This window comes from Haliotis cracherodii, unplaced genomic scaffold (genome assembly GCF_022045235.1).
Source record: "Haliotis cracherodii isolate W230 unplaced genomic scaffold, xgHalCrac1.p SCAF_23, whole genome shotgun sequence".
Classification (NCBI taxonomy): Eukaryota; Metazoa; Mollusca; class Gastropoda; order Lepetellida; family Haliotidae; genus Haliotis; species Haliotis cracherodii.
This window is the reverse complement of record NW_027266279.1, coordinates 13,230,009-13,257,181: the sequence shown is the minus strand read 5'-3', so window position 1 is coordinate 13,257,181 and position 27,173 is coordinate 13,230,009. Positions and strand designations below refer to the sequence as shown.

Genomic DNA, 27,173 nt, shown 5'->3' with positions numbered 1-27,173 from the left:
CTAGCGAGTCAGAATCCAGTGTTACGCCTTGACAGTTACGGTCAGTATTATATTAAAAATATGAGAATAAAATGGGAGACATGTGATCTCCTTGTCGCACACCATTACAACAGTGGAAAATATCACCGAAACGCAGTCCTATAGAGAGATACACGAGAGTACACCCCTAACTAACGAGCTATGAGGAATTACAACAAAATATATTATTCCTCTCGAGTGAATTATTGTTATCCGCCCGCTGCCTTGAATCAAGTCACGGCGTACAGGGTTGAAAGAGACACGTTCGGAAGCGAGAGGGAAAAAGATTTTTCCCTAGCTCTTTAATAGGAAACTGTCATAAATATTTCGTTATCATTTTCTCTTTATCCGTGAAATAACACACAGTGTTAGACTGTCGGGCAAACGAAAGTATACACTTGAAAATTGGATTTGACCAAACAACTACAAACGTTATCAAAATGTTACTAGGCTGAAAACAGTCGCCGAAACACTGCAAAATTAAGGTCTAAAACACAACTATGATAACCGTATTAACTATATCACCACCGATAACCATTCCTTGTTTGTTACCGCCTCCGTGGTCTAGTGGTAAAGCGTCCGCCCGGAGAGCGGAAGGTTCAGGGTTCGATCCCCGGCCGCGTCATACCAAAAGACGTTAAAAGATGGTACTTGTTGTTACCCTGTCTGGCGCTCGGCTTCAAGAGGCTAAAACAAAGACTGGTCGGCTCGGAGTCAGTATACTGTGTCTGATTGGGGTATTCATGTTAAACTGCGGCATGGTATCTCAGTGTGCTAGCACTATAAATCGGCAACAGTCCGGACTAGTACAAGCAGTACGTCGCTATATAAGTGCAATAATCTTGGACGCGACGTTAAACCCCATTTCACCTCACCTCACCTCCTTGTTTGTTTCATGTAAGCCACCATCAAACATGGGTGTATACCGTTTATTGCCCGGCAGTTTCTAATTATGTATCTACAGTAAACTACGGTTATAACGAACACGCTTATAACAAACTGACGGATATAACGAACTAACTTTTTAGTCCCGACTATTTGCTGTAGTTATGCTGTATATATGTTTATAACGAAGTACGGTTATAACGAACAAAAAATAGTAGTCCCTTTGAGTTCGTTATAACCGTAGTTTACTGTATTTCCCAGACACTGTACTACAGCAAGGATCTGGACAACATACACTCAGTGGAGATCAACGAGACATTCCAGGCCATGCACAAAGTTCAGGACGGGTAAGTGGCAAGCATGGCTACCAATACACATCGATATATTTGATGTAGGTGGTGTTAATATAATGAAGTTCTAATACAATTTACATGCGCAAATACATCTCGACGCGATTATTTACAGACGGCCGTCATATATAGCTGGAATATTGCTGAGGGCGGCGTTCAACAACAAACAAAACAAAAACATACATGAGTAAATGAGTTCACGTGACTTTTTGGCTTACTGTAAGTAAAGTTACTTTCGTGTGTATAAATAAGTATCAGCGTCCATGTGGACAGGGTGTTTGATTAAGATCAAGACTCGGTACTTCCATTTCGGACCCGTGAAGATTCCGGGGTAGAATAGGTCTTCAGCAACCCATGCTTGCCGTAAAAGGCTGCTATGCTTGTCGTAAGAGGCGGCTAACGGGATCGGATGGTCAGGCTCGCTGACTTGGTTGATGCATGTCATCGATCCCAGTTGCTTGGATCGATGCTCATGATATCAATCACTGGATTGTCTGGTCCAGACTCGATAATTTACAGACCGCCGTCATATAGCTGGAATATTGCGGAGTGCGGCGTTAAACAACAAACCAACCAACCAACTTACACTTAGCATTGATACAGATGGAATATTTCTGGGGATGCTGAGTTTTCCTTACTCACTCGAAGCATCACCTTCTTTGCCTCTACTGAGTGCGAAATCGGGTCACCCGGAAGCGCTCGTTAAATCTCCAACATCATCATCAGCATCACATTGTCTTCCACTAAATCGTAAGTTTATTTCCCCATCATGTTGTTCTTGCTTCCGGCTGCAGGTATGAGCCATTCGAAAACTCCAGGCCAGTGAAAGCTGTGAACGAGTTCACGAATATAGGTGAGTTGACAGTACAGTAAACTACGGTTATAACGAACTCATCGTAACACTAATTTTATTTCGTTATAACCGTAGTTCGTTATAAGCATATATACAGCATAACTACTGCAAATAGTCGGGACAAATAAGTAAGTTCGTTATATCCGTCAGTTCGTTATAAGCGTGTTCGTTATAAACGTAGTTTTAATGTATTTCAGTCTTTGGGTGAGTGAGTGAGTGAGTATGGTTTTACGCCGCTTTTATCAATATTCCTGCAATATCACGACGGGGGACACCACAAATGGGCTTCACACATTGTACCCATTTGGGGAATCGAACCCGGGTCTTCGGGGTGACGAGCGAACGCTTTAACCACTAGGCTACCCACCACCCCTTCAGTCTTTGGACCAAGTGAATGTGTTCATGACACCATGGTCGCTTGTGGAAATATAATATAAAACTAATTTCAGGAGAGTACCAACACAGTGCGCTAATCACATCCATTGTGGATTGAGACCAGTATACATTAAATCAATAGCAATTTTTATATCTACGGATATATAAAAAACTGATATAAAAAACAGTCGGCTAAAGCGAACCTATTGTACGATGCGCCAAGCTGTGGTAGATAATAGTCATGAAATTATTACTAGTATTAGAGAGCCACTCAATGGTCTATGTCGGATAAAGATCTTAGCTCCTTACGTGTGTATGTTGGGTTAACATGTCTGGAAGTGTTCCATCAAACAAAACCAGGAAGATTTACAGTTCAAACCAATAAATAACCTAACAATTGAGCTTTGTGCAAAGGACGACTTTGCTGGCCATGTGACTAATGTTTAACTAGCGTTAAAACGCGGTACTTTCGCGATGTCATTTCGGTGCTAATGTCAGCAGCAGTGGAAGATTTATTTGGTTTCAGGACTTTTATTACTTTATGTTTCTCAAAAGAGTTTTTATTCTCAAAAAAGGAATTCTGTTTTTATTAATTGAATTAATTTTGGATATGGAAATGTGAGCACTTGTTACATATAAACAAGAAATAATCATGATTAATTATCCCTAAATGCGAGAAACAACATTTAACAAGTAGTAGAATACAAGATTTGGTACTTTCCCTTTAAATTAGTTTATATTCAGTGACATGTCGCTTGGTGCTTGAGGGGGCGGTGTGGTAGCCTAGTGGTTTAAGCGTTCGCTCGTCACGCCGAAGACCCGGGTTCGATTCCCCACATGGGTACAATGTGGGAATCTCATTTCTGGTGCCCCCCGCCGTGAAACTGTTGGCATATTGCTAAAAGCGGCGTAAAACCATACTCACTCACTTGGTGCTTGAGATTCAGATGAGATGATAGAATCTGCTCGCCACCCAATACTATCATAAAATCAAGATATTTCTTTACGTAGTTGTGTTAGGGTTAGGGTCGGTTACCCCCAACTCTATCCTTATCACCCGGATCCTTGAATAATAATAGTGACGAACATGGCCCATAGCGGCAACGAGATTGGTACATATGTATCCTTTATAGTGACGAACAGGGCCTATAGCGGCTACGAGACTGGTACATATGTATCCTTAATACGTGAAATTGAACTGACATGATGCCCCTAGAGAGAAATACAATGAGTGTTCGTTACAGCCGTGGCTTTTTGTTCAAATGTTAACATACACATTACAGAATATCCTGAGTTATCTGCCCTTGGGACGGGAAAACTGGAGTTCCTGACACGATACAAACTCCGCCATGTTCCTTCACGACCAGTTGACGCCATGACAAGGGCATCCGTATTCATTGACAAGGTATTGTGAAATTTACCTTTTTTGTCACATTCGACAAAAGACGATATCTCCAAAGAAGCATGTGAAATCAGAGAGTTCGATCTCTTTTTTACGAAACATGTACGGTAGGTTCCGTTGAACCCTAAAATTTGAACTGACTTTAGCAGCGAACTCATTTATTCAATGGAGGACTTCCAATGAAATCTTAAGTTGTCCTTTGCCTCAGAACCATAATGTCCTATCTCCACTTTTTCAAGTTTTTAGTAAATGATATTTTAAAATTTGAAGTGCTGTTAACTTAACTTAAAAAACAATATGGATTTATTTCACATGAAACAAATACAAATTATTGTATATGTTTTTAAAGCAAAAGTAATCCATCTTCTCATTTACAGATAAATGTAAGTTTTATGGAAGATACCAAAGAAGTTTGGACATTTTGTTTTCAGATCCATATAATTCCACCCATCTCCTTTAGTACTTCAATTGGCCTATTCTGATAATTCTTGACCAAAGTTTTCACTCATACGAGAGACCACATACTAGAGACAGCTTATTGTAATGAAGTCATCCCCTTTAATTCAGTGTTTAAGCCGACAGATCACAAATCACACTCCAAATGTTCACATTCTACAGTTGATAAATGATAACCAAATGGTTCTATCTTCAAATGGTTTTGAACTATGTGGTCCCACCTCCTCGTCACGTGATCTGTGTCAAGAATGTGATTGGACACATGGACATAGAACAATCTGGTTCTATGTAACTAAAAAACTACTTTCGAGAAACAGGGGCTTCATGGAATTTACAACAATGTTAGAAAAGCAACAACATTGGAAAAAAATGCAAAACATCATTTTTCGGGCAAATGTGTTTGTTTGTTTGTTTGTTGTTTAACGCCGCTCTGGTGTACCCATGGGACGCAATTCTGCACAGCGAATTGCGGTGTCTGAGACGACTGTACTCCCGCGTCCCCAGAGCGTAAATAAACTCACGGACTATAAATTATTCTTTGAAGAGTTAACCGATGTGTAAGAGTTTTCAATAGCCCCAACCAGCATAGAGACATATCGAGGTTTGTGTGGGCGGTGCCGCGAGTACATTTTCTCTTTTTGTACCAGGTCAGTCGAAAGAAACCGGATTCAGTGGTGATAAAAGACGAAATGAAATTTATCACCTCCAACTTGACCTGCATGCGAAACGAACCAGACAAGGGTAGGTATCCAATGGTCCCTCGCTATAACGCTATATTGTATCAGAACAAGTTGGGTTTTTTCTGCTCATTTATGCCAGAATAATATTTATTTATTGACCAGTTATTTCTTAGTAAAACTTTTTCCGACAAAAATATATGAATTCTTCAAACACAGTATAAATGAGATACTTGTCGCATTAAATAAGTAATTTAGTAAAGCCAAACATGTTTCTGTTACATCTGGGCCCACTTGCACAAAGCGATCTTAGCGCTAAGATGATTTTATCATCCAAAACTGGCTCCCACAGGAGATATCGCTTGGATGAGATCAAGCGATATCTACACTGTAGATATCGCTGCAATGAAATTACATTCACAATGGTTTGCAGACCATTGTGACGTCACTGGTTACCATGACGTCACAATCAAATGACATCACTAATGGCTCTGCTACTGAAGCTGTTTTCAGTACTTTTTACACTGAAGACACTGCTAATTACTGTCTACAAATTGAAAAAGTTGAAAGAATGATGTTGGATGATAAATAAAATCTCACCCTCGTGTCTTTTGATATCAAATATATCAACACTCGTTGATAAAAGTGGCAAAAATCCTCGGCAAGCCTCGGAGTTTTCCCACTTTTATCAACTCGTGTTGATATATTTGATATCAAAAGACACGAGGGTGAGATTCTTTATGTAACTCCCATACTTGAACATAGGCTTACAATAGTCTTAGCGCTACGATCGCTTTGTGCAAGTGGGCCCTGATCGGGAGAAATAATCCATGTTGGGGAAACTGTTCAGCTCGCTCGTTAACTAGACAAAGTCACCACTATGACAAAGACCCATCCTAGAAATTCACCGACCTTACCCAGGGGACCCATCCTAAAAATTAATACACCCGACCTTACCGTAGGACCCGTCTTAAAAACACAACGATTTTACCGTAAGGACCGTCCTAAAAACACACCGACTTTACCATAAGACCTTACCGTTTCCGACACAACACGACCTAAACTTTTAAATATAGAATATGAATGCATGGATTTAGTCGGAATTGTAAAATGGAGTCTTCTTTTAGAAGATATTTCTTTATAACGGAAAGAGCTGTGTCGCTTTTATTATATTTTCATGGAGTCGATATGGAAATACTCCGTTTGATGAAATGATAGAAATTGATAAGAAATCACACAGTGTATTGCCATTATGTTCGTAGCTCTACGTGAACACATTATAAGATGTTAGAACTAACATATTTGAAACGTCCAGTGGCTAATGTTCAGCAAAGTGTTAAGCGATGTAAGAGGAAGTAATGCTTTCTAATTTTGTGAGCTGAAAGGGCCGAGTGATTTATTTCGAGCTCACTCATAAACGATTACCTGGCGTCATATCTTTCTAGGATCTAAGCGACTCACGAAGTGTTTTATGGGAATCCTGGCCTGTCTTAAAGTGTTGCCTGATGGCTATGTCGACGTGCTAGCCAAGAAATACCTATCTCCGAACCCCAGGTAAGACACTGATAAAACACTTAGAAAACAATGTCTCACTACAATACGTACATACGTTCGTACAAAGGTACATGCATACATACATGCGTAGATACATACATGCATGCATACATACATACATACATACATACATACATACGTACGTACGTACGTACGTACGTACGTACGTACGTGCGTGCGTGCGTGCGTGCGTGCGTGCGTGCGTGCGTGCGTGCATGCATACATACATACATAAATACGTACGTACGTACACACACACACACACACGTACGTACGTACGCACGCACGCACACACACGTACGCAGGCACGCACACACATACATACACTGCGGCATGGTATCTCAGTGGGATAGCACAATACAACCAGCATTAGTCCGCACTTGTATGCACCCACACACACACACGCATCCACACACGCACGTACGCGCACACACACGCACGCAGACACGCACGCACGCACACACACATACACTGCGGCATGGTATCTCAGTGGGATAGCACAATACAACCAGCATTAGTCCGCACTTGTATCCACCCCCACACACACACGCATCCACACACGCACGTACGCGCACATACACGCACGCAGGCACGCACACACACACACACACACATACACTGCGGCATGGTATCTCAGTGGGATAGCACAATACAACCAGCATTAGTCCGCACTTGTATGCACCCACACACACGCATTCACGCACGCACGCACGCACGCACGCACGCACGCACGCACGCACGCACACACACACACATACACACACACACACACACACACACATTACGCAGCGGGTGTAGTGGCCCAGTGGTTATGGTGTTGCTTGTCGCGCCCAAGGTTCAGGTTGATTTCCAACATGGGTACAATCTGTGAAACCCATTCTTTTAGTAATTTGACCTTTTTGTAAAGATGAATTAATGCCAAACGCGGCGTACAATTCTTCATATTTCATTCCATTTGAATCATTGAGCTGATCTATGTTCGCATCCACTCACTCACTTTCAACAGTATTTATTTATTGCGAGAAAATCACGAAGTGTTTCAGACACTAGATGTCAAACACCTTGGTCAAACCCACCAGTGAGTTGGGTCTAACGACACTTTAAACAGTGCTCCAGTTATATCACGGCGAGCCTCCACACTGTGGGAGGAAAGCCGGAAGTGATGCAGATCTCATACGTACAACTTTAGTCAAACTCGACCACGGGTATGGTGCTGACAAACCGAGAAACATAATCCGGGAGAACCGGGGATTCGAACCGACGACCATATGCCCAAGGGGACGCAACTCTTCATAGCAAATATCGGCGCCTCAGACGACTGAAACCACGATCATAGTGAGTGAGTGAGTGAGTGAGACATGCATTTGACACATTCTAGAGTGACTGAGTATGGTTTTACGCCGCTTTTAGCACAATTACAACAATATCACGGCGGGGGACACCAGAAATGGGCTTCACACATTGTACCCAGGTCTTCGGTGTGACGAGCGAACGCTTTAACCACTAGGCTCCCCGACCGCCCGTCCACGATCATAAGGTGACGTACCAGGGGTAATGCTCTAGGCAACGAACTGTCTTCTTCCAGACTTCCACGTGACGTCAAAGACCGGAACCACGTGTTCGATGCCATTGCTGCGCTGAATACCGTCCACACTCAGAGGGTACTCCTGGATACTGTCCTCAACGTCACCAGACCGAACGCCTTCCTGGTCAAGCGACTCCTCATGCATATTGTTACCATGGAGACACCACCCATTGACGTACGTATTTAGCGTATGCTTTATGATTATGTTTATCAAAAAAGGGCCTTGCATATAATATTAATAAAAATATAATATGTCATGCACGTTGCACGTTCCGTCATTTCACAAATTGACTGAAAATCTGCCCATTCATTAGTCTGATTGTCAATGGTGCTAAAAAATATCACACCTGACTAAATATTTTAGGATAAGGAGACCAAAAAAAGAAATATTCATTGACTTTCGTTTTCTTTTAATCGTATAATTGTGACACTGTGATGAAATTAAACAAAACATGAATGCATAGATTATTTTCAATTTCTAAAATAACTGAAATATTTATGTTTTGTAAAAATTGCCAGAGTGTAAATATGTCATTTTACACATTGACACATTGACTGTAACAAAGTCCAATGATGATGATATGACTAAAAACATATATTATATTTTTTATTCTTGATAATTTTTATTACGTATCACTACTTCCATGAAATTCTAACCATGCTCTTAAACTGTATTATTCGTTCAAGTACACATAATTTCTAAAATAACTGAAATATTTATGTTTTGTAAAAATTGCCAGAGTGTAAATATGTCATTTTACACATTGACACATTGACTGTAACAAAGTCCAATGATGATGATATGACTAAAAACATATATTATATTTTTTATTCTTGATAATTTTTATTACGTATCACTACTTCCATGAAATTCTAACCATGCTCTTAAACTGTATTATTCGTTCAAGTACACATAGTGCTATATTTAAAGTTAAATGGGCGATATTATAATACTTGTGGATGAGAGAAGAAATCGCGTATAATCCCGACAGTAAACACCCTCGTCCACCCAATCAGCGAGGAGAGCCCAAGTTGTTGTCAAGGACTTGTTTACTATTACAGGATATTATCAGCACACTGGAGGACCTGTGTTTCCGACCAGACGGCGCCCCTTCCCAACTTCAAGAGGGAGACACACATCACCGAATGGTATTGGCTATTGGCGTGGTTGCTAAGCGACTGTGGACCGTTGGCAGAAAACAGGAAGCGTCGCAAATAGTCAGGAAAATTGAATCCTTGTTGGGTTTGCATGGTACGGATGACTTATTTCATCAAATGTGAGATGTTTGTTTCTTATTCTAGAGTAACAAACATGAATACAATAGCGAAATACAATGATTGTCAATGATTGTTATGATAAAAAATAAACTTATTATTCACTTTATATTTCTATCATGACGAATGAATAATAGTTTCTTTGAGGGATCATCAGAATGTTGAAAGGAAAAAAGATTCTACGTGGGAGTATTTGTTAATTTGCATCAAACTGGAGCATTTAATTCTTCTTTTTAAATATTTCTCAAAATTATATGTTCAGAAGTACGTCTTTCGCACAAATTTCGCACCGCGGTAGTTTCGCGATGTCATTTCAGTTCTAATGTCAGCAGGGGCACGGGTGGCCCAGTCGTCTAAGGCGCCGCGATTCACTGTGCAGAGTTGCGTCCCTTGGGTACGCCAGATGATTGTGGGTTCCAATCCCGGTTCGCCCCGATTATGTTTCTAGGTTTGTCAGCACCATACCCGTGCTCGTGGGCTTCACCGAAGTGGTAAACGTCTGAGACACACATTAAGCTGACACGCCGCGGTATAACTGGAATATTGTTAAAAGCGGCGTTAAACTCAACTCACTCACTCACTGATGTCAGCAGCAGTGGATGATTTTATTGGTTTAAGAACTTTTTGACATCATATTTGTCAAAAGAGTTTTTTCTTCTCACCGATATTACCGGGGTACGTCCGCTGAATGACACCACCGCGGTAGTTTCGCGATATCATTTCAGTACTACTGTACTAATTGTTAAAAATCCTTTTTGACTTGATATTGTCCTATTGTTTATGAATGTGCTTTTCTTCTCACAGATCCCTGGTTGTACCGGCACAAGCGGGCTCTGATGACGGAGGCCCAAATGTTGGCTGATGATCATTGGCGTGTGGTGCTTGTTGAATCCCTTGGCAACGCCGCTCTGGACCAATCATTCGACTACATTGTGTCACATGTCAATGACACTAATTCTCAGTGGGTGAAAAGGGCGGGAATACACGCAATGAGGAAATACGATCATGATTCAGTGAGTCTATCTTCTTAAACTTGCAAAGGATGTATTAAAATTAACTTCAATTTAGCATGCTTTTTAAATTTATATTGCTTGTAAGACTCACATCGATATCAATTTCAGGTTCAATTAATTTTGTTTGTTTGTTGTTTAACGCCGTACTGTCAGCGCTCTGCGAATAATCGAGTCTGGACCAGACAATCCAGTGATTGACATCTTGAGAATCGATTACGCAATTGGGATACGATGACATGCATTAATCAAGTCAGCGAGCCTGACCACCCGATCCCGTTAGTCGCCTCTTACGACGAGCATGGGTTGCTGAAGACTTATTCTATCCCGGATGTTCATGGGGTGATTCAATTAATGTAATTCATTGTCTCCAGGCAGCACATCTGATGATGAAGACAGCCTTGTTTGATGAAGACGATAAAGTGCGGTTTGAAGCCCTCCTACAATACCAGGCACATCCCAGGGCGGCAAATGTTGCTGCCCAATATATGAATCAGGGGTAAGTATTATGAGTGAAGGATTGAGTAAAATGCGTTTTACGTGGCCTTGTTGTTGTTGTTGTTTATTTATTTATTTATTTTTATTATACATTATATTTCGCAGGTATCCAGGTACAAGTATTTGCTTAAATGCGGTTTTACTTACTTACTTATGTTTTTAGATTTTACGTGCGCTTTCCGACTGTAGCGTATTTCGCACTATGCGGTTTTCTTACTTACTTACTTACTTACTTTGGAGATTTAACGTGCGCTTTCCGACTGATGCGTATTTCGCACATGGATGCGGTTTTATTTATCACCGCTTTATATAGTGGGACTCCATGGGATTTAATTGGTTAAGCAATTGTTTTGTGAATTAGGTCACGCCCACTTGAGAACTACTGTTCCCAGATTGGCTGATAATCGTGTGGTTTCGGTCGCATTACTGGCCGAACGATGTCACTGTTGTTGTCTGCAGTTTTGAGTGTTAATGAATAAATAAGGAGCCGCTGAAGTTGTTATTGCTGACATTTCTTAACAAGAATTTACTTCAATATGTTTGTGAGGTTCACTTAGTTATAAACGTAAGACATTATTGAAGTCAATTCTCAATACATCTTACTGCAAACAGGACAGAGACGTTGACCACCCCACGGACACGTGCATTGTGCCGCCAAGTCTGAGTGAAGGTCACGAGGGTAAATCTGGGGTTCGAAGCCTGGCCAGCGGAGCTTGGCACGCCTAAGTGATAAAAATCTCCTCTGCGAGTAGACACGTGTGTTTAAACAATAACTCACTTTGACTGAAAACCCTTTTTGCAGATTGGTAAACGGTTCGATCTTCTACCAGAACCCAAGCATCGGTTCCCACGACATCCAGGTACTTGACCGGCACAAGAGGGGAATATTGGACGAGACAATAGAGTTCCTGCTGCAGGCGCCAGGGGTCAACTGGAAGAAATTACTGGGGTCCACCAAGATAGGCGCGTCATTTGGAGTCAACCTGGAAAATCTATTGGATTTTAAGATAGGCAAGTAGAATGTTCCGTACTTGATGTTCATGGGCTGTTTTGAATAACGTGTTCTGTTTGGTGCTTTCGTCCATTTTACTAAGTCAATCTTGTTCCTTCTGAACGTAAAGGAACTAGTTTCATTCGCATGTTTGTTCTTTAGAACCAGTTTTTCATGTTAATTCATATGAAATAGTTTCTCATGCTGTTTCTGGGGAAATGATTTTTTCTCAAGTTTCGTTTCGTCAGATTAATTTATCATGTTCCTTCTTGTGCAGTCGTTCCATTTTCACGTTCCATTTGGCCAAAATAGTTTCTCATGTTCTTTCTGGTGAAACAGTTTTTTCATGTTCCGTTTGGTGAAATAGTTTCATTCTCATGCTCCGTTTGGGGAAATAGTTTCTCATGTTCCTCCTGATGAAAATGTTCAATTCACATGCCCTTTCCTGTTTAATAGTTCCTTCTGGCTTCATATTTGTTCAGAAGAACATAACAACAGAGAGATCGATTATGTATGATTTACGTGACATCCCAAAAGGTCCCCATGATGTCGTTACAGTTTACTAAAGGGGCGACATTTAAGGCGACTAATAAACTTTAAATAAACCGTTTTAATTGAACTCGCTCACCCATTCTCTCATGCAGCCCCCCTGGACGGCCACGCGAAGCTGAATGTCCATGATGAAGCATACGCGATGGTTCATCTGGGAGTCCTCGGACAGAACGTCGACTTCTTCAGGGCAAGGCTCTGCTTTAAGGGTAGTGCCTCCTACAATCTCAACCTGCTACAGGTACATAGATATAGATTATTGGCATCCAAAAACTGGCTCCCACTTGGGTGAGATAAGGCAATGTCTCGTTGAAAATAACGATGCAATTAAATTGCACCATAATGTTCTGTAGACCATTGTGGCGACTCGAGACATTCAAATGACATCACGGTTAGTAAATAATCGAGTCTGGACCACACAGTCCAGTGATTGACATCATGAGCATCGATCCACGCAATTGGGATACGATGACATGCATCAACCAAGTCAGCGAGCCTGACCACCCGATCCCGTTAGTCGCCTTTTACGACAAGCATAGTCGCCTTTTACGGCAACCATAGGCTGCTGAAGACCTATTCTACCCCGGATCTTTACGGGTATCACGGTGTAAGTATATTGTGTGTATATTTCAACGCTAGGTCGTGTTTTGGTGGGAGCACGGGTGGCCCAGTCGTCTAAGGCGCCGTGATTCGCTGTGCAGAGTTGCGTCCCTTGGGCACGGCAGAAACCGATGATTGTGGGTTCGAATCCCTGTTTGCCCCGATTATGTTTCTAGGTTTGTCAGCACCATACCCGTGCTCGTGGGTTTCACTGAAGTGGTAAACGTCTGAGACCTGCATCACTTCGGGCTTTCCTCCCACATTAAGCTGACGCGCCGCGATATAACTGGAATACTGTTAAAAGCGGCGTGAAACCCAACTCACTCACTCACTCGTGTTTTGCAACTGAACTAGAATTGCTGACTCGAAGTTAAATATTAGCTCAGTGTGTACAACACACATATCACAATTCACTATTTCTGTTTATGTTTTCTAAAAGATATATCACAACTTATCTTTTCAGGAATTTGATATTGACAGTATTAGGAAACTGGTGGAGCTTTATGATAAGATCAAGGGCGACGTCGTTGACGCTATCGAAGTAGGCGTCGATCTGTTCAAGAGCATCATCAGAGGCGATCCATCCATCGGCGAGATGTTGGACGAGTTCAAACAGGCGCTGGAAGAAATGCCACAGAAGGTCAGTTGGGGTGAGAGGGGGGGGTTGTAGAGAAGTGAGTGGGTGATCCAATCTCATTAAAATCAGAACGACGTCAGAACGACGTCAGAACGACGTCAGAACGACGTGGGTGATCAGACGGCGGTTGAGTGAGTGTGTGTGTGTGTGTGTGTGTGTGTGTGTGTGTGTGTGTGTGTGTGTGTGTGTGTGTGTGTGAGAGAGAGAGAGAGAGATAAAGATAGATGAGTGAGAGGGTGGGTAGGTATATCACAAAGAATCCCTTTTTCTGAAGTAACAGCCTACATAATGGTAAATATGACAAGGATTTTACGACGCTTTTAACAACTTTGCAGTCCTAGTATAGCAAGGTTCTCTCTTTTTGGAGGCTATTTAACTGTTTTAATCTGACGTGTGTATTTTAAAATACGTAATTATGATTTAATGAACATTGTCCATAGTCACAGGGTCTGAATGTTGGAATTGAAAGATGCATTCAGTGATGCAGGTCTGAGAAGGTAAATGTCTTGTAAATACAAGAGACAAAAAGCATTTCCAAATCATAAGAAATCTCCACTAAATGCAGAGGTGAGGTGAAATGGGGTTTAACGTCGCGTCCAAGATTATTGCACTTATATAGCGACGTGCATGTACGTGTGTGTGTTTGTGTGGCTGCTTGTACTAGTCCGGACTGATGCCGATTTATAGTGCTAGCTCACTGAGATACCATGCTGCAGTTTAACATTAGCCGACCAGTCCTTGTTTTAGCCCCTTAATGCCGAGCGCCAGACAGGGTAACAACAAGTACCATCTTTTAACGTCTTTTGGTATGACGCGACTGGGGATCGAACCCCTGACCTTCCGCTCTCCGGGCGGACGCTCTACCACTAGACCACGGAGGCGGTCCCTAAGTGCAGCGTCTATTGTATGATCCAGACTATATCAAAATGATGTGTTCACAAATCACTACCAAAACGTGATGATATTTGATGGTTCTCACAAACCAAAAGAATCAAAACCAGCGCGAGCCTGGTATTCGAGCTCAAAATCACAGGATTCTGACACGCCTAAGGGACGCAACTCTGCACAGCGAAACGCGGCGCCTTGGACGAACGAGACACTTGTGTATACGTTTGAATGTTGATGCTCGAAAAGTAAACGATGATCACTGACACACGTTGTTTCATACACACACAGGTGGTCGAGGTGGGTAAGAAATCAGCACTGGCCATGGCAGCTATGGGCGAGATCGACGAGGAGCAGTTACCCCCATTTATTCGTCCCACACGGAACCTCATTGTCAAGGTCACGAATCTGTACAAGGACATAAAGAGTGCCGTCATGACGTTCTACAACGTAAGTTATCAATCATTTTAACACACGCATGCTCAAAGTAGTTATGGATTTCAAGAATTGAAGAAGAGTCGCGAAGCATTTTCATGGGTTTCAGAGGAGTAATGTGTTTGTTTGTTTGTTTGATGTTTAACGCCGCACTCAGCAATATCCCAGTCATATAGCTATAACGACAAACATGGGTTGCTGGAGACCTTTTTCATCCCGGATCTTCACGGGAGTGTTGTGAAAATAATACAAATGCAAAAGTTTACACCAGGATCCTTGAAATAATAATATAACCATTTGCTCATTTTGCGATATCAAACTAATATGGTAATTCCTGAGAGTAATGATTACTTTGGGGGTCACTAAAAACAGGATGTATACTACTTAAAAGAAGTTTTAGAACACCCGATTTTTTCACATGACCATTAGTTACTCGGTCATGCCATGCATTTGTTTGTTTTGTTTGTTTGTTGTTTAACGCCGCGCTCAGCAATATTCCAGCTAAATGACGGCGGTCTGTAATTAATCGAGTCTGGACCAGACAATCCAGTGATTAACGTCATGAGCATCGATCCACGCCTTTTACGACATGCATAGTCACCTTTTACGGCAAGCATGTGTTGCTGAAGACCCATTCTACCCCGGAATCTTCACGGGTCTCATGCCATGCAGATTGACTTAAGCAGTATGAAAGAATTGGGTGTTCTTTAAATTCTTTGAGTAGTATACATTTGAGTAGTTATGATCCATTTTGAACTCATATGTGAAAATCCTGTGTGCTCTGCTATGCCTTTCAATGCACATGTCGTACCCACGCTGAAACCTCCGTAAAGGTCATTGACCACGCCTTTCCCCCCTCGTAGACGCTGATGGAGACAATCACAGTTGTGATCCCCCGGGCGGGGGAACAGATCTTCAAGTCCATCAAAACTATCGTTGATGGCTTCAAGAACTTCAACAATGACCCGAAACAAGCCATATCCGGTATCGCTGGCAACGTCATAACGTAAGTGGACACTGACGTTATTATTAGCTCTAAAATATAATTAGCATTGTTAATGACATAACGAGTAAACTCGAATGGTATAAGAGAACATACATTGATACCTCGTTAACTCGAAATGCTCAGACCTGAAAACCATCGAGTCATCTGCAGTTTGATTTTATTTATCATCCAATATCATTCTCAAATCGAAATACGCCAAAACGTTTTTGGGGACGAAATTTACATCATTGGCGCAGGAATACAATTAGCAAAGTCATGTGAATGAAAACAAACAACATACTTATTTGTGTGTGTGCCTTTATTGATAAAACATAGTGCACAATGAAATTGTCGTTATCGGCAATAGAGACACTATTCACACGGCAAAAATATGCGCCTTTATCACCAAAAAAGCATTTTAATGTAAGGAAAATAAATATAAACAGCAGTAAGTAAATAACGTCATCATATGCGGGATGTCAAGTCGACATTCGCAAGGTTGTTTTTGTGTGGTTTTGTTGTTGTTGTTGTTTTTTGTTTGTTTGTTTTTTGTTTGTTTTTGTTTGTTTTGGTTTTTTTTTTGGGGGGGGGTATAATTGACAATATACAGACCGTCAAACATATCTCCGAGGCTATTTGGATGAGTGAGTGAGTGATTTTCGACTTGTCACTTGTGCCCTCCCCAAGCCTGAAATAAGAGATGGCAGTAAATGCCTGACAAGACCCATTTTTGTCTGCAGGATTGGCATGGAAGTGAAGAACCTGGTGGAAGCTATCAACAAAACAAAACAAGCCTGTTTCTTTTTGAAAAGTAAGTATGGCCCGTATTGTTGTAATGCTTTGAGACACGTCATGCATACACGTATTATACCTACCTCATGCACGTGACAAACGTGCAACTGTAATTTAGACGTGACAAGCGGTAAGTAAGACATGTTGTTCTGCTTTTGAGAGTAGCGTCACCTGTTTCAGTGTCACACTGCATTTAGACGACGTAATGCAATGCATTGTTAGTGCGAATGTACACTACCTCTGAATAAGCTTAGGACATTTATAAAACTATTGTCAACAGCATGTGCCTTTACCTTCAAGACTCAATTCTCTTGATCTTGATGAGTGATGGAGTGAGTTGGATTAAACGCCGCTTTGAAAAGTATTCCAGTTCCATCACGGCGTGTCGGCTTCATGTGGGAGAAAAAGCCCAAAGTGATGCAGGTCTTAGATGCTTACCGTTCTGGTGAAACCCACGAGCCAGCAATATTCCAGCTATATGATGGCGGTCTGTAAATAATCGAGTCTGGACGAGACAATCCAGTGATTGACATCATGCGCATCGATCCACGCAATTGGGACCAATGACATGCATCAACCAAGTCAGCGAGTCTGACCACCCAATCCCGTTAAGCTTAGTCGCCTTTTACGGTATAAGAGGGCCAACATAAAACATAATGATCTTAAAAAAGATCGTATTGATGATAATGGTGAAAAAGCGATGATGAAGATGCAGACAGTAACGGGGGTTAGTTTTGTTTGTTTGATTGTTTGATGTTTAACGCCGCACTCAGCAATATTCATGCCTTATGACGGCGGTCTGTAAATAATCGAGTCATGACATCGAGAAGTCATGAGCATCGATCAACACAATTGGGATACGACGACATGCATTAACCAGCGAGTGTGACCACCCGATCCCGTTAGTCGCCTCTTACAAGCATGGGATGCTGAAGGCTATTTCCAATCCGGATGCATCAACCAAGGCAGCGAGCCTGAATACCCGATCCTGTTATACTACTATTCCACACAGACCACGAATTTCACGAATCGCCTCGATTTGTAAATTTTAGGATTAGTGAGGATTCGTGGAATTTAGCAAATATTCTGGTTCAATTAGTGACGCTCTACGATCTAGTTACGATACAGGTACAATCGAGTTACGAATATTCGTGGGATTCGGCTGGATTCGCATGAACATTGTCAAGAATTCACTACGATTTACAAGAAGCTATTACGAATACTGCACGGAAGTTAGGAATCAGTTACGAATCAGTTAAGAATACGCCGAATGCATGTACGAATCAGGTACGAATAAAAATGAATTCGTGACTATTCTTGACAATTTTGGGGTTTTTTTTCCCTCAAGATAGCTTCAGCGTGTTTTCGTGGGATTCGTGGTCTGTGTGGAATAGTAGCATTAGGCGCCTCTTAGACAAGCATAGTCGCCTTTTACGGCAAGCATGGGTTGCTGAAGACCTGTTCTACCCCGCACGGGTGCTAGTTAAGACGGTCATTCTGATAATTTTGAACAAACATGGCTACTGATGGTAATCGAGGTGTTGTCGACAGTTATGATGTTGTTTTCCTTCACAGAGGAGAAACCCTACTGGTGGGATCTTCGCGGTCAGATATCGGAAATACGGACAATGGCCTCTAACGCAACCTCCGCCCTCAGGACGGGAGGGTCAGCATGGGTCAACGAAGTGGTCAAGGGACAGAAGGACCCGATTGCCGAGTTTACTAAAGGGAAAACCACCATGGTAAGTCTGACAGGGCTTCGCTTCCCATGCAACTTAACTGCCAGGCAGAAGAAAGTACACACCCATTTTAGATGGTGGCTGATGGCAAAATCAACAAGAAATAGTTGTACGATGTAGATGTATTTGATACTCATACCATAGCTGTGTTTTGGCCTTACGTTTGCTGTCTTTCGGCGACTGTTTTCAGCCTTGTAACGTTTTGATAACATTTTGGCCAAATCCAATTTTCAAATGTACACTTCCTTTTGCTTGGCATTGTTTGAAAAAATGTTGTAAGGCCGCACTCAGCAATATTCCAGCGACATGACGGCGGTCTGGAAATTATCCAGTGATTGACATCATGAGCATCGATCTACGCAATTGGGATACGGTGACATGCATCAACCAGTAAGTGTGACCACCCGATCCCGTTAGTCGTCTCTTACAAGCATGGGTCCTGAAGGCCGGTTCCAATCCCGATCTTCACGGGACCAGTATAAGTGACAATGGAATTACAATGTGAAGAAAGCCAAGAGTGTTAACGTTGTTGCGGACACTTGGTGCACGGGTCCGCCGATCCAAATGGTGATTATTATTTATATGTAACAAAAGTCTTTTCACTCTCCGCGTGGAATTCAAAATCCTGTAAGGAGTTTCATATGGCAAGGGAAGTAACTGTTATCACGATTTGAACATGGCGCAAATAGGTCTCTTCTTGGCCCAAACACGCCCTCAATCCAAGTACTGCTGTGGCTGCTGCTATTACTACTCCTGCTACAACTACTCCTACTACAACGCTACAACTACTCCTACTACTATGGCCATAGCTACCACTACTACTACTTCCACTGCAATTTTTCGGCATGTTGGGTAGTCATGTGGTTGAAGCATTGGTTGCACATGCTGAAGACCCGGGTTCGATTCCTAACGATTGTTGGTGTCCCCTACCATAATGTGGCTGGAACATTGCTACCCCCCTCTCTCTCTCCCTCCCTCATTCACTCACTCACTCACGTTCGTTTCAGGCTGAGCAGAAGCAGGAAGTCATTGATATTGTGAAGGGCATTGTGGATGACCTCCTGGCTCCCCTCGACGGCCTCAAGAACCTGGGCGGGAAGTTCGTGGAAACATACGAAAAGGTCTTCAAGGTCGTGCAAGACATCAAAGAGGCTTTCGACGCTCTTAGAGAAGGGTAAGTACAAAACTGTAGATACTCATTAATCTGGACAGTTCGGTTTTCATTCACTTCTGGATAAAGGGTTTCCAACGAAGAATGATGATTTGAATGCATGGTGCCAACTTTTATGTCATCCGGAATAAGAAGGATTTATTTGTTTATTGGTTTGTCAAGGTTCCACTGAATGGAATTACCATGTGTGTTTAATGTACAAGACTCCTGTTTGTTATCCTTTCACAATTCTGAAAAATTATTGAACCCTATTTCATATTTATTTGAATTTATGGTCCCGAGCCTTAGTGATTATGTCATATGGTTTTTTGAAAGGGAGATCAATTGATATGATTTAACAAGCACATTATTTCCACAATAAAACGTGTGTGATAAATTGTAATAAATTTTATTTTTATTCTTATGCCAGTTTGGGAGGATCCATTTGATTTTTATGGCGGGGTTTGTGAAGATTTTTAAAATGAATAGTTTGTTCTGAAATATGACCAGACTGAATAGTTTCTTTACAGTGGTGTAAATGAATCATTTTTTTTGTGAACAAATTTTTTGGCTAATAATTAAAATGAACAGATTGCTTGATGGTGCTCGGTAAATAAAAAGTTTGTTGGGTTCAGGAGGAAAAAATTCATTGTTCTCAAATGGATGCTCCATAAATACAAGAAATGTCAAAGCAAAAAGATATTCTTGAACACATTTTTTCAGGTACCGCACAGCGCGTTCACTGATCGATCGTGTATTTGGACCCAAGTGCCACAAGACGTTCCCTCGCACCCTCCGGCAGCCCGGGGGTGGCTGTGATGGGGCAGGGAGCTACCCCTCCACCCTAAAGAACGGGAAACCCGAGTACGAGAACGCTGGCGCCGATATAACTATTATGAAAGGCAAAGACGTGAGTAAACTAGTTTTTTCGAAGCAAAAAAACTTCGGGTCAGTATTCACCTTGGGCACGAAGGTTCCAGTGACTGAATGCGGGATGTGTCCCGCCGTGCGTATTGCAATACTTATTATAATGTATTTATCACGTTATCATGAGCGGTATAAATTTGAATCTTACGCAATGCATTGGTGATATTACAGTGAGTGAGTTGGGTTTAACGCCGCTTTTAACAACAGTATTCCAGTTATATAACGGCGTGTCAGGTTAATGTGGGAGGAAAGCCCGAAGTGATGCAGGTCTCAGACGTTTACCACATCAGTGAAACCCACGAGCACGGGTATGGTGCTGACAAACCTAGAAACATAATCGGGCGAACCAGGATTCGAACCCACAATCATAGGTTTCTGGCGTGCCCATGGGACGCAACTCTGCACAGCGAATCGCGGCGCCCTAGACGACTGGGCAACCCGTGCCCCCGACATTACATATAATATATCAAATAAACGTTTAAGATGTGCGATAGAGTATCATACGATAATCGACAATCAATAATGTGTAAGTCTAGATCTAATACAGGGTTTTACACGAAACAAAAATTTGCGTCCAATACGGACAAAAGTTTAGGATGGACGCAGAAAAAGATATATTGCATCTCGAGGGACGCACAATAATATTTAGTGTACCAAATTTTTTACAAGAAATATAAAGGTCCTTTAGTTAAAGTAGTTATCAGATTTTACTGTACAGGACACGACACCGTTTTATTCCTTTACAGAACCCTCATTTTTCCCAAAAGGCCCCTTGGAATTAATTGTATTGGGGGTAACCTGAACCCCTAGTTGTATAGGTCAAGGTAAAACACTGCAAGTTTGTTTGTTTGTATGTTGTTCAACGCCACACTCAGCAATATTCTAACTATATGACGGCGGTCTGTAAATAATCGAGTCTAGACCAGAAAATCCAGTGACTGACATCATGAGCATCGGTCTACGCAATTGGGATACGATGACATGCATCAACCAAGTCAACGAGCCTGGTCACCCGATCCCGTTAGTCGTCTCTTAAAGCATAGCCTCCTTTTACGACAGGCACAGGTCTATAAGAAGTTATAAAGGTGTGTAAATGGATACCTCGTTTCTTCTGTTAAAGGTGGTCGCCCCCTTCCCCGGAATCATCATGCTGTCCAACAAGCCTAATGAAGTGATCATCGTGGCGACGGGAGGCTCCCTCAAGAACACAGAAATCATCATCACCAACGTCAAACCCAACTCCACTATACAACATCCCAGCGACGGTCTTTACGTGGCCAATCAGGTAAGGGTGTAGTGTATGACCGGGAAGGCTTGAATTTGGGTGTAAGAATTTTCCGATATTTGAACATTTCTGCGATTATCAATGTGGATGGGCGAGCTGAAGTGAGAACCACGCGACATGACGTCATCTGAACGACAGGTTGACTCCAGACAACTGTCTGTTGGGTTGACATTTCATGCGTTTTTCTATTTTTACTTTGTTAAAATGGCAATGGATATATAGAGGAACATGCTGGAAACACGGAATAACAGATTATCTGTCTGACCTGAATGGTTGTTTGTTTGTTTGTTTGTTGTTTAACGTCGCATTCGGCAATATTCCATCTATATGGTGTCGATCAGGTGGCCATACAATCCAGTGATTGACATCATGAGCATCGATCCACGTTATTGAGATACGATGACATGCATCAACCAAGTCAGCGAACCTGACCCCCCAGCATTAGTCGCTTCTGACCAGCATGGTTTGTTGAAGACCAATTCTAACCGGCAGAGCTCCAGATAAGCTTTTGGTGTTGTGGGTATTTTACCCATGCATTTTAAAAACACTGCGTATCAGCTATTCTATCTGGGTATTCAAATTTCTGTTACCCACTAGTTTTTACACATGTGGGTATTTAAGTTAAATATTTAAAAAACACTATTCATCTAGTCCCTGCAAACTGGTGTTGTGTGGGTTCGAGAGCTGTATAGGACGCAAAAATACCACGATACTTCCACAAGAAAGTGTGATGGCAAACGATCATGATGTAACTGTCATCGTCGAGTTTGGCAAGGTTGACAGAATGCCTGTTTATAATTTCAAAATAAGTTGCTGATTTGCCAATCGAATACGCAGGGTTACTTCACAATATTTTGAATATACGAACAAGTTTTATTTTTGTAGCGTATCTGTAATGTTCGTTGCGTATTTGATACGCTTGGATATTATTTTACTGCGTATTTCTGCATTTCTGATGCGTTTTTTACGCAGATACGCAGCTTATCTGGATCTCTGTAACCGGGATCTTCACGGGTCTTGACGTGAATTAATGTTGTAAGGATGCAATCATCTTTGACTTCTTTTGTCTGTTGTGTTCATGCATTCTGTCAAAACGACATAGTCACATTCAGGGAACGTGGGATGGAATATTAATATGTAATATTCAGTAAGACTTTTAATTACCATTTTACATTCGGAAGACAAGGCTCCTAAAGAGACGCTCTCAAAGGATATGACGTAAATGTAAATTTACTCCTATGAACATACATTGTACAGTAAACTACGGTTATAACGAACTCAAAGGGGCCACTAATTTTAGTTCGTTATAGTGAGTGAGTGAGTTGGGTTTAACGCCGCTTTGAACATTAGTTCGTTATAACCGTAGTTCGTTATAAGCATATGTATAGCATATATACAGCAGTGGCCGGGACAAAAATATAAGTTCGTCATATCTGTCAGTTCGTTATAAGCGTGATCGTTATAAACGTAGTTTACTGGATATGTGTTCAAATTCCGTTCTCAGCTCCCTAGAGAACACCACAATAACCGAATTTATCAGCAATAAAGTCGCCCCCAATACTCCAGATGTACGAATTATCAAACGTTCTAAGTATGCCAATCTAAATACACAGGTGGTAGCTGGCCAAGTGATCGGGGTAGCCTCGGAGTCAGAGTGCGGCAGCAGCAACCACATCCACTTCGCCATGCGACGTCCGGACGGTCCTGTGGACCCCACACGATTCCTGGAGCCTCGGATTCCTGAGATACCAAAGTGGATCCAGGAATGTGATGACTACAAACTGGTCTGGAAGGTAATAATAATAATAATAATAATAATAATGATAGCATCATCATCATCATTATCATCATCATCTTCTTCATCATCATAAGACTGTAATGTCTACGATCTGCTTCGGAAATTTCACTTCTAAGCAGGGATTCCCATTTTTGAAAGTCTTGATTCTTGGAAATATCTTTATCGGCCCTTTAAAAAAATTCCTTGTTCAGATTGTGCTCAGATTATCAATCACTTTTTGATATAGTTAGATCATTGTCAAACTGGGCATAAAACTCCATTCACTCAATCACACATAAACCATTGTGCCATTTGTCAATATCAGTAATTTCCTCTCGATCCACACACGATGTCCAAAATGGGAGTGTGTGTGTGTGTGGCAGTCAGTAATACCACCATGTCTTCTCTACAGTTTGAGACTGTGGCGGCTGGTTCCGTTATCGGCTTGCTAGGCAAGGACCAGAATGACACCAGTCCCGAGAGACAGGGGGAAAAAATCGAGAATCCGCCCAACGTCGACCCAGACAAAGACCCATCGAAGATCTTGAGTGCTGCAAATGGTAGGTGGAATTATATTTCAGTTTTGACTTTGAGAACGAGCGAATGGTTGTTTGTTTTTTAAAGCCGCACTCAGCAATATTCCAGCTGCATGACGTCGATCTTTCAATAATCGAGTCTGGACGAGACAATCCAGTGATTGACATCTTGAGCATCGATCAACGCAATTGGGAAACGATGACATGCATCAACCAAGTCAGAGAGCCAGATCACCCTATCCCGTTAGTGGCCTCTCACGACAAGCATAGAAAATAATTAGATGGTAGTCACTATTCGGGATTGGCACTCTCTAGCCTATCACAGAAAGAGCGGTTGTTGCAGTCAGGACAACCATAACATGAAGCCTATTGTGATTTTTGACGTGCCGCCAGTGTTGCCTACATTCGCCTCAATTCCGTATGAACATGACGATATTTCAAAACTTCGATATTTATGCATACTGTATTTCAGATCAGCCCGGTTCCATGTACCAGAAACAGAAGACAAAGAAGACGGAGATAGAGAATAAGGCGGGCAAGACCAATGATACGGGTGAGTGGGTGCGTGCATGGGTACCTGGGTGCATGTGTGGGTGAGAGTATGGTTATACATTGCTTTGGGGGTGGAACCATTGTACTTGTCACGACTGATGCCGATTTATAGTACTAGCACACTGGATATCCCACTTCATGCAGGTAAATCCTTGTTTTATCCTCTTGATGCCGAGCTCCATACAGGGACACATGTACCATATTTTATTCTGATATGACGGTAGGGCGTAGAACCACCCTCCCTGCAGACACACGCTCTATCCACAGGACCTGGGAGGCGTAAACTGATTGTGACAAATGGATGAGTCAACAGCCAAATGATGAATCATAGCTGGAAACCGCTGTCACTCTTCAAAACGTCCACTTTGGGACCAACTAATCTGTACTTTTCATTTTGCTTTTCACAAAAACCATTTCAGATCTGACAGAAACTGTTTTGACAACCATCATCAACTTATGCGGTAAATTATATGTGGTTAATTACTTTTCTAGCACTGAAAGCCTTGTTCAAGAAACCTGCAGCGTTTATGAAGAAGTTCTCTGTGAGGAATCTGAAGCTGGGGGCGCTGCTAGACATCATGGACATTCTAGGCCTGGACGACAGCCAGCAGAAAATGGCGGACGTCATCCAACTCATCAAGGTCAGGGTCGCTTGCGGTAACTTGTGGAGATAATGGTTATACCCTTGCTTGGAGTAAACCTGAAATACACAGGATGGGTATCATGTGTAAATCATACCATTGAATGGTGAACTATCTCCAATACCTTAGTACCTGGTATTCTGAATGGGAATTTTAATGAAAAAAGCGAGGTCTGAAAGATTTTAGGAGATAAACTTAAAGCCCCCGCTTCCAAATTAAAACAAGAACTGTGTAAACAGTATCTCCTGCCATGAGAAACATTAGAATTGTGTTTGTTCATATAGTATTTAATAAAATAAAGTTAATGTTGAATTGTATGGTTTAAGGGCCTTAACTCTATGAAAATACATATAGCAAGGGACGTAACTCTAGGGAAAAACTATTTATGGCATATTTTCGAGCTCAGTCTTGTTAAGAATCTCTTAGATATATCCATTTCAGAGTCTGTTGCCTAATCACTGTTTTAAAATTGTTTATTGGGGGTGTAAATTGAGGACAGTTGATCCAGTTTGTCACTTGCCTTAAAACCATACTCACTCACTCAATTATTTATTGCTGCTTTGAACTGATACACCAGACAGCCGATGTTTTGATAGGTTGATAAGGGACCCGTGAGCTGCTCAGAGATTAACAGTTAGTTATGAACATTTTCGTTGACAAACTACACACAGGACCACATCTGTTTTTTTCTTATGAGCATGTTTGTTATATCCATCAATTTCATTAAGATAAAATATGCAGCAAATGGACATGACCAAACAAACAATTCATTATTTCCGTCAGTTCCCTATGAGCGTGTTCATTATCAACGTAGTTTATTGTATTGTGAAGCTTTCTTGTTTCTTGTTTCTTGTTTAACGCCGGCTATATGACGGCGGTCTGTAAATAATCGAGTCTGGACCAGACAATCAAGTGATTAATATCATGAGCATCGATCCACGCAATTGGGATCGATGACATGCGTCAACCAAGTCAGCGAGTCTGACCACCCGATCCCGTAAGTCGCCTTTTACGACAAGCGAAGTCGCCTTTTACGGCAAGCATGGGTTGCTGAAGACCTATTCTACCCCGGAATCGTCACGGGTCTTTTTGTGAAGCAGTGTTAAACATAACTCACTCACTTGTTTATTGCAGGAGATGATTGACAATAAGCCATGCTTCAACCCAAACCAGCTGACCGATGACCAGTTGAGAACTGAGCTGACCGAAAGAGGTCAGAGAGCTGATGGCACCAGGGAACAGATGATAACGAGGATCACAACGCCACAGAATAGTAAGTTTTTTAGACAAACATATCACAGACCGACTTTATTCCACTGTCCTTAATATTGGTTTGAAACTTCTCTTCTCTTGAGGGAACACTGGTAACCCAGTTGTTTTTGGCACCGGGATTCGTTGTGCAGAGTTGTGTCCCTTAGTCATGTCAGGATCCGCTGATCGAGGGTTCTTGGTTTATCAACAGTGGTACAGTTCTGCATCACTTCCTCCTACATCAAGCTGACACACCGTGATACAAGCTGGAATATTGTTCAAAGCAGCGTAAACCCAAGTCTATTTTCCACAGCATATAGTCATTATCATAATGACCGGTTGTGTGATTGATATTATTGAACTTATTAAACTATGCTTTTAATTTTTTTTAGGAAAGATAGGATTTACAAAAATGGTGACCATCCATGACCTGCATTTCATTGAGCTCTTGACACCCACACCAGACACATCAGTGGATGCAACACTGAACTCCAGTGAACACT

At 41.8% G+C, this 27,173-nt stretch overlaps 1 protein-coding gene across 1 annotated transcript in view; it reads left to right on the top strand.

The window, feature by feature from the left end:
• The window catches only part of LOC139471999 (uncharacterized), a 188,571-nt gene that overhangs the window by 14,844 nt on the left and 146,554 nt on the right, over window positions 1-27,173 (top strand). The window contains exons 7-30 of the mRNA XM_071254507.1: window positions 1,165-1,250; window positions 2,048-2,106; window positions 3,765-3,886; window positions 4,987-5,080; window positions 6,462-6,570; window positions 8,156-8,330; window positions 9,218-9,407; window positions 10,235-10,443; window positions 10,815-10,939; window positions 11,741-11,949; window positions 12,574-12,719; window positions 13,542-13,718; window positions 14,892-15,050; window positions 15,899-16,041; window positions 16,761-16,831; window positions 18,388-18,554; window positions 19,559-19,725; window positions 20,425-20,611; window positions 21,749-21,913; window positions 23,527-23,706; window positions 24,103-24,250; window positions 24,699-24,779; window positions 25,271-25,419; window positions 26,554-26,692. Coding sequence (XP_071110608.1) covers window positions 1,165-1,250; window positions 2,048-2,106; window positions 3,765-3,886; window positions 4,987-5,080; window positions 6,462-6,570; window positions 8,156-8,330; window positions 9,218-9,407; window positions 10,235-10,443; window positions 10,815-10,939; window positions 11,741-11,949; window positions 12,574-12,719; window positions 13,542-13,718; window positions 14,892-15,050; window positions 15,899-16,041; window positions 16,761-16,831; window positions 18,388-18,554; window positions 19,559-19,725; window positions 20,425-20,611; window positions 21,749-21,913; window positions 23,527-23,706; window positions 24,103-24,250; window positions 24,699-24,779; window positions 25,271-25,419; window positions 26,554-26,692 — 3,457 coding nt within the window. The remainder of the gene's footprint in view (window positions 1-1,164; window positions 1,251-2,047; window positions 2,107-3,764; window positions 3,887-4,986; window positions 5,081-6,461; window positions 6,571-8,155; window positions 8,331-9,217; window positions 9,408-10,234; window positions 10,444-10,814; window positions 10,940-11,740; window positions 11,950-12,573; window positions 12,720-13,541; window positions 13,719-14,891; window positions 15,051-15,898; window positions 16,042-16,760; window positions 16,832-18,387; window positions 18,555-19,558; window positions 19,726-20,424; window positions 20,612-21,748; window positions 21,914-23,526; window positions 23,707-24,102; window positions 24,251-24,698; window positions 24,780-25,270; window positions 25,420-26,553; window positions 26,693-27,173) is intronic.